At 34.7% G+C, this 8,666-nt stretch overlaps 1 protein-coding gene across 1 annotated transcript; it reads left to right on the forward strand.

The window, feature by feature from the left end:
* The first annotated feature begins 417 nt into the window (after window positions 1-417).
* LOC116483957 (small integral membrane protein 7-like) lies at window positions 418-645 on the forward strand. The gene is given in 1 exon segment (XM_032753678.2): window positions 418-645. A coding segment is annotated over 1 exon segment (228 nt).
* The last annotated feature ends 8,021 nt before the right edge of the window (window positions 646-8,666 follow it).

The raw sequence follows: 8,666 nt of genomic DNA on the forward strand, positions 1-8,666 counted from the left end.
AATAATAATAAAAATGGTAGTAGAAAGTGAGTATTACAAGTATACAAGTCACTTTATTTTTTTCTTTCATACAATTTTGGATATATCTATGGTTCAGTTGTAGATTCATTTTATTAATCATCTTTAGAACTGAATATGATTTTTAAATCAGAAAAATAATTATTTAATAAATTATTCTTAGCCTTCTCCTGTGTTCTGTTTATATTATGAATCTACTGGAATTTTTAGAACTAATCCTTGGGTACCTTGATCTTTCTCTTGTTTTCTAATTCTAAGCTCATTTGTTTAAATTTCTTTGAAACTTCCTTAACCTTATACACAATATTATTATATTGACCCTCAGCCTTGCCCATTTTTTTTCTGATTTTTAGCTTTTATGTTAAACTATACTAACCTTGGTGTGCTTTGGCCATAAAGATGATTGGAGACATCCTGCTGTTTGGGACATTGCTGATGATTGCTGGGGCAGTGCTCAACTTTAAGCTGAAAAAGAAGGACACGCAGGGCTTTGGGAAAGAGGCATGGGAGCCCAGCACAAGTGACAACATTTGGGAATTCTGACTGAGCCTCAGATACTTTTGAATCTTCACCATCCTGTGGAACATCTTCATTATGTGCTCCATGACTGTGTTGTTTGGCTCTTGAGTCCCAGATATGGAACCAGGAACTCATCTTCTCAGATGCTGAGTCTCTGTTCCTCCATTCCTGATGACTTCAAGAATGCTTTTAACCACAAAACTAATGACCTTCACAGGAAGCCCAAGCTCTTGGTGTTGCAGTCTGCTTAGCCCCTAGTTCAGCTAGGTCCAAGTTCTCGTACCAAGACCAAGAAGAATAAGGCACATGGACAGCAGAGAATGAGTAGAGTAGGATTTATTAAGCAGAAGGAAAGCTCTCAGCAAAGAAAGGTGCCCTGAAAGCAGGTTGCCAGAAATGGGGCTGAGTTCTTTTATATGGCAAAGACAAGGAATTCTTCTGTGGTTTCTGCCCAAGTGGGAAGGGTAATGTTCTCCCTTGGTATTGCATCTGCGCATGCTTTGGGTTGGCCAGAGTGACTGAATCTTGGTTATTACCCATGAATGGCTAAGCAAAACACATTAGGGGACTAAAACCGCAACACTAATGACATGTTAAGGACATTATAATGACTCGGGTCAAGTTAAGGACATTTAGGTTTATCTATTGCACCCGCTCCTAGGCCATGACAGTCCCTTCTTAGCAGACATTTGGCATTAGAGGAAGTTCTTAATCAAATTTCTTTCCACTAGCTACAGGGGCTGTGCAGATGTGGTCTCATAGGTATTTTTCCACTCCCAATACCCTCCCTCTCTATCTGCCTAACTAGCCTCTAACTGCCTCCTCTCTCGCTGGTGGGTTGAAAAATGTTCGCCCAGATGTGCTCAGTCTCCCAGCCACCTCACAATTTTCAAAGATATTTTCACTCTGGTGACTGAATTGGAATGCTATTTACTGAAGGGATTTCAGGAGGGTTTATATAAGGGGCTGTGATAAAATTGCATTTCCCATAGATAAAAAAACATAGCGAAATCATTTCATCATATTGGAATGCCTCCTCTACCAAGCATTCACAAGAAACCTGTTTCTGGATATTTATTGGCTTATTTTTAATAGCCATCCTTTTGGTAAGAATCATATAGATTTTTAAAACCATTTTTTAATCCAGGGATTTGAACAGAAAGGTTGGCTTTTAAGTTTAACACAGCCTCATTTTCAAACAATGTTTATAAGTCACAAGGACATTCAGTGTTACTTGCTGAAATTGACAGCATCTGGGGTCAGCCAGGAGCTCTGTGACCAAATTTCTTTTCCATGTGAACAGGGTCCACTTGGCCACTCAGTGCAGTGAAATTATCCCTAAGACTTTAAGAAGAGGGTCACCTGAAACAGGGACATTAAACTGTTAGCAAAAGGGAAGAGATAGTTCCAGGTGAATTATTTCCATAGAAGAGGAGTGTTCAACAATTGTGGGGGTTTTAGGATAAATTTTCTTTTGCCTTGCACCCCTTGTTAAATAAAATGACTTTGGGAGCCATTAAAAATACATATTAAAAATACGTGTGTGTGTGTGTGTGTGTGTGTGTGTGTATGCATGTATGTATGTTAACATAGGCAAGAACGTTTTTTCTAGATGCTCATTTTAGCCTTTTCATATTTTACAAATGTTACATCATTTTATATAATAAGTGCTAATATATAATGACTGATTATGCTGCACCAAGCACTATTCTAAGTGCTTTAACTATGTTAAATTCCATATCACCTAGATTCGTTATCCCATCTTACAGACTGGAAAACTGAAAAGAACAGGGTTAAGTAACATGTCTAAGGTCTCACAGGCAATGAGTAATCTTTACTTCTAAGATTTCTACTTTCTCTTCTAGTTTCTTCTAAGATGTAGAAGAAAAAAATAAAAGAAAAAGAAAATTTCGACTTTGTTGATTTATATTGTCTCATCTTGCTCCCTAATTTCCCTCTTTGTATTTTCTGCATGTTACCAATCCCTTTATTTATACATTTCAAATATTTATATTAAAGGTCTTTTCAAGTGACTTTAATATATCGAATCCCCAGACATAAATCCTTCCAGTGATTTAATTTACGGTTGTCTTTCTTAGCATTGTACTTTCTTCTATGTCCATTGGCTATACATATCTGTGGTCTAGGAGTTCAAATTCCATGAGGTTACATCCTCAGTAGTCTCATGTGGTTCATGCCTTGTGGATGCCTTCCAGAGCATAGTTTTTATGGTTGTTTTCCCCTCTTTCCTATTGGGTTTACCAATTCTTAAAAATTGAGAATTTTAGACTTATGATTTCTTTGCTATGTGGTTTGCACAAAGTTGAGCCCTGAAACTTTATATCTTATGCTCAGGGTTTCCAGAATTCTTACTTCCAGAATACAGTCCTAGACCAGTGTTTATATATGAGGACATCATTTCCTAAAATCCAGTTTCAGACTGGGATCTTTAGTCTTACTACTGAATGTACATAGTCCCGTATTCTTCTTTGGTAGGTGTCTCATTCTCAACCTACGATTTATCTTATATGGTCTTTGTACTTTATGTGTTGTTTATCTTTGATTCTTGGTTAGCAAAATTGACATGAGATTTTTTTGTTTTGTTTTGTTTTTAGGTCAGTTAGGCTCTTCCCTTCCAAGTCTGTGGGCTCAGATATACTTTTAATAGTTTAAATGCATGTACTCTAGCATTTTATATGATTTGGACAAGGAAAACTTTTTTAAATTCTGTTCAATACAACAATTTGATCCCATGTTACTTTGAAATTTAAATCAGTTGCATAGTAAATGTCCTCTAGGCACAGATCACCAAAACTTTCCAGAGTGAATGTCTGTGGTTTTGACCCTTTAACATTCATCTTTCTCCTGAAGAGAACAGATATATTCATTTTTAATGTAGGAATTTGAGGCTTTTTACTTATTATTTCAACTCTAACAAGGAGCCAACTATATCTTATATGAGCAATGGGAAAGCAATATAGTTGCTCATGATTTTATTGTTTCATGGAAATGTGAATATATGCTTTAAAATTTATTTTATTTTCCATTGGTTTGGATAGTAAGGAATCAGGCAGGATGTATTATCTGCAGAAAGAAACACATGAAATGAACGGCTTTTAGTAAAATGTGGGTAGAGAATGTTTATCAATATGAAACTCTATGTGTTTATCTATTGAATAGTAGAGTTTCATTATGCTAGTCTGAATCTGGGCCTTCAACATCTAAAAAATATTTCCAGAATGTGTTATAATAGCAAAGAAAAAGAAAATTGAGCCAAGTTTAAAATCTTTAATACTATTTATCTTTATGTCCATCAGCAATCTGCCAAATATATTACATGCAGAATTAAATAGAATTAGAATATTCTTAATGATCTCTTTAATTAAGAACCTTTTAATAGAGCATAATGAAATGACAGGGTAGTGTATCCTATCTGAAGTAATCTCAGAATATGGAGAGGCTTCTTCAGTAGCCAAAGGCTGACAATATATAAAGTTTCAAATTTCCAGGTCTCCAAAAAAAATAGCGAATTATTGTGTGTCACTTAGATTCAAAATAAAGTCTTTCATTGTTAAGATTCTTCATTAAAAAAATTAAAAAGGAACAATTGGAAAATATTCCTCAACAAATATTAGATTTCAAGAGGTCCCTGCATGAATACTAAAGGAACTTTCTACACTGGATTTATTTGCTTGTTCAATGTTATGGCAGGTGTACTTAAAATGTAGAACTGGCTAATCATCAATATAATGTGACAAACACTTATTTAATAGGAACTCTGTGCCAGGAATCCTGATAAATTTTCTAATGAATAAGATGCAGTCCATGCTTTGGAAGAACTCCCACATTCATAGATGATAGATATATATATATATGCAATTAACTTTAAAACAATGTACTAACTGTTATAATAGCAGATTATACAAAGCCAAATAGAGCTACAAGTTAAGTTGGCCTGTTTCAGGGGAATCAAGGTCTAAATAGTAAAGCATATCGAGATTACTTAAGGATGGAAGGGTTAAATTTTATTTATGCCTCCAATATCTAATACTTTGTTGTAGGATTTGAAAAGGAGGCAGTGCTTTTTCTACTAGTGAAAATTACTCCCTGTGACCAAATTGCTTTTCTGAAACTGATAGAAGTATATTGTATCACTCAGGCATATTGAAGACCCTCCCAAAAATAATTGACTGTGACTTGGCTTATTATCTCAATATGAGGGAAGCAGAAATTGTGAGTGAAAATTTGTCAAACACATGCAGAAAACTATAGAACCCTTGAATGCACCTGTCCCTATAATTCATTTATTATTCAACTCTTATTATAGTAGTGTTTAATTAATTTCTCACTTCATTCAAGTATGTTCATATGCCAACACATACATGAGAACTTTCTTGATCATTTTATCAAGAAAGAAGTGAAAGAACAACCTTTGTCATTCTTTATTTACTTTACTCTTCTTAGTTTTAGCACAACCTGACATACTATATTTGTTTCATTGCTTGTTATTTGTCTTCTTCCTACCAGAATATACACTCCCTGAGGTTGGAAATTGTATTTGTTTTCTACGGATGTATTTCCAGTAACTTAAACAATGCCTTTATATGGTAGGAGCTCAATGTACATTCACAGAATAACTGACTTAATTAATTGTATTATAAAGTACCTATTATACATTAGGTATTATGCTAAAGTTGTGAAGTCAAAGATAGCTTTCTGATTTGTAAAATAACTTATTTAGAAAGAGAGACTCTAGGCCCAAACAAATAATTGGAATGTTGACTTACATGAGAACTTATAAAAAAGATGTGTGCAATGTCCTTTGAGCATTCGGTGGGACAGATAACCACTAAGCCAAGGAAAAATGGGACTATAACCAAAGAACAATTTATACTGGACTTGATTAATAAGGAATCCCCAAAAAACATGCTTACGAAATAAAAAGCTTAATCCAGAGAAAGACTTTCCCAGAAGACAAAAGTGAAATCCCATCCCTGCTAGAAGTTAATTCCATTCCACCCCAATCTTAATTTAGCCTCCCTGTCTCACCTATGTGTGGGGGAATGAGAAGCCATGAACTCTAGGGGAAAGAGCTCAAAGGCATTGACTGGAGACCCTAGAAAACACTTGGTGCAGTCATAGAAAGAACTAGAAGATAAGGGCAACAAACCTCTTCTCCTGCAAGATGGATATTTGTGAAGACCACACCTCTAAGAAAAAGACCAACAGTGCACTCCAAAAATTTAGACTTAAAAAGAAGATTAGAGAATTCCCCTCCCCTGCATTCTAGCACCAGGCTAGTAAACCTCCAATGGACAGTGGAAGTCAGTTAAGAAAGCTGCAAGAGACAAACTTTCTCTGAGGGACAACAAAAAGGGAAGTTCCAAAGCTAATAAAGGAATCAAAAAAATGGTCATTGGGATATTAGAAATCTCTAGAACACAAAGCTACAAAAAATACGTCACACAAAACCCACTAGTAGCCAGATCAACATAAATCCTCATACAAAAGTCCTATTTTCCAAAGAAAAAGAGAAAATTTTAAAGTCTTCCAGCAGGAGGGTGGATGACTTCTTATCTACTCAAGAATAAGAATTTAAAAAGACTTTTTGTAACAAATTCTGCAAACAAGAAGACAGTGGAGTAAAATCTTTAAGTCTTGGGAAAAAAAATCTGCCAACCTAAATTTCTATACACAATGAAAATATTGTATGTTGGAAACACTGAAAACATCAGTTGACTACCACATGCACCCACCTAAAATGTTCAGATATCATCTATCAACCTTTAAAATATAGAAGTGAATTAAAGACTTTCTTCAGAAAACAAAATAGATAACTTATTATCCTAATTAGCTGACCAGACTCAAGAAAAATGCTAAAAGAAGTCCTTCAGGAAAAAGCATGATATAGGTAAGACACATGGATTTACATTTAAAAAAGAAAGGGCATGAGAAAAGTTATAAATGAAGGTAAACATTTTATATTAATTTTTCTTATTTCAAATTGATCTAAAAGATAACTGTTTAAATCATACTATTTTAATATAAATGTCTATGTTTTAAAATTACATGTGTTATGTAAATAATATAATATGTTGGGTACTTAAAGGCTATATAAAAGTAAAATAAATTACAACAATGTCACAGGAGATGGGAGGGAGGAACTTGGAGTACTTTACTACAAGTTACTTACATTACAAATGAGCACTAGAATGCTATTTTAGGGAGGATTTCAACAACAGTCTACATTATAAATCTTAGAGCACAATCTAATTTTCTAAATGCACATAAGTTAATAGCTTACATAAAAGGAAAGTATAAAAATTCTCCGTGAAAACAGAGAAGGCCAAAAAAGAAAAAGGAAACAAATGCAATAAACAAAACGGAGTCAGTAATATTTTGATATAAATACATTTTAAATAATTGTACATGTAAATGGCTTAAACACAGTTAAAAAGGAGAGATCGACAGATTGGATGAAAACAAGACCCAACTAAATGATGTCTACATAGTATTTGTGATAAATATTTAAAAAGCAGATAGGTTAAAAGTAAAGAGATGAGATAAGATAAAACATACTAACTGTAATCAAAAGAAAGTTGGAGTAGCTATAATAATTTCACACAAAACTGATTTCTGGTCAACAGACATCATCAGGAATTAGGGAAAACATTACACAATGATCAAGGAATTAATTCTCCAAAAAGACATTACAATCCTAAACATATGTGTACTTACTAACTACTTCAGCCATATTACCTTAGATATGGTATCATGAAGCCAGACACAGATCAAGAGAGAGAAACTTGAAAAAGTTTTATAATATCATAGTCTCCATGCCATAGTATAGTAGGTCACACAGAACCACTTCTGTTTCTTCAGAAGGAAATGACAAGGCTGTGTAAACAGCCTAAGGTTTGGCTAGTTTGAAAAATATCAGTAGGCAACTGGGCGTGGTGGCTTAACGCCTGTAATCTCAGCACTTTGGAAGGCCGAGGCGGGCAGATCACGAGGTCAGGAGATCGAGACCATCCTGACTAACACGGTGAAACCCCGTCTCTACTAAAAATACAAAAAAAAATAGCTGGGCATGGTGGCGGGCGCTTGCAGTCCCAGCTACTCAGGAGGCTGAGGCAGGAGAATGGCGTGAACCCGGGAGGCGGAGCTTGCCGTGAGCCGAGATCGCGCCACCGCACGCCATCCTGGGCGACAGAGCGAGACTCCGCCTCAAAAAAAAAAAAAAAAAGAAAAAGAAAAGAAAAAAGAAAAAGAGAAAAATATCAGTAGGCTCTGGAAAACAGAAGCTGTTCCTATATCTGGTACCTGGCCTTGGGGCAATTAGAGACTGTATATAGTGACCCTGAGAGCCTACGTGGTTGGGAGTGTGGACTTAGATACTCAAGAAGATGACTGACCAGACACTAGCCAGGTTCCTCACAAATTGGTCATGACACATTTTAAAAAACTGTATTACACCAGCAGAGTATCAAAAGACATGAGATAAAAACTGATAAAAATAAAAGAATACACAAATCCAGAACTATAGTGGGAAATTTCAATACCACATAGCAATAACTGATGTATCAAGCAGGCAGAAAACCAGTAAGAATATAGATGATCTGAACAGTGTTACATATCAACTTAATTGACATTTATAGAACACTCCAAATTCAAGCAACACAATAAAAACACATTTTTCTGAAGTTCACTCAGAACATACACCAGATTAGAGTATGCTAAGGGATATAAAACATAGCTTGACAAATGTAAAAGAATAGATACCACACAAAGTAATTTAAGACCATAATAGAATTAAACTTGTAATTAAAAAAGATAGATGAAAAATTTCCAAGTATTTGGAAACAATCCAGCACACCTGCAAATAACCCAATAAGATGTCTCAAGAGAATATAAGATTTCTTTATAACTAATTAAAATATAAAATATAACATCAAAATATTTAGAATGTTGCTAAATCAGTACTAAAAGGTATATTTTTGTAGCATTAAATGTCTATTTAAAAACTAGAAGAGCCTAAAATTAATAGCTTAAGCTTTCATCTTATGATACTGAAGAAAGATGACTGACCAGACACTAGCCAGGTTCCTCAGAAATTGGTCATGACACAT

The sequence above is a fragment of the Hylobates moloch genome, unplaced genomic scaffold, assembly GCF_009828535.3.
Source record: "Hylobates moloch isolate HMO894 unplaced genomic scaffold, HMol_V3 SCAFFOLD_15, whole genome shotgun sequence".
In the NCBI taxonomy this organism is placed as follows: domain Eukaryota; kingdom Metazoa; phylum Chordata; class Mammalia; order Primates; family Hylobatidae; genus Hylobates; species Hylobates moloch.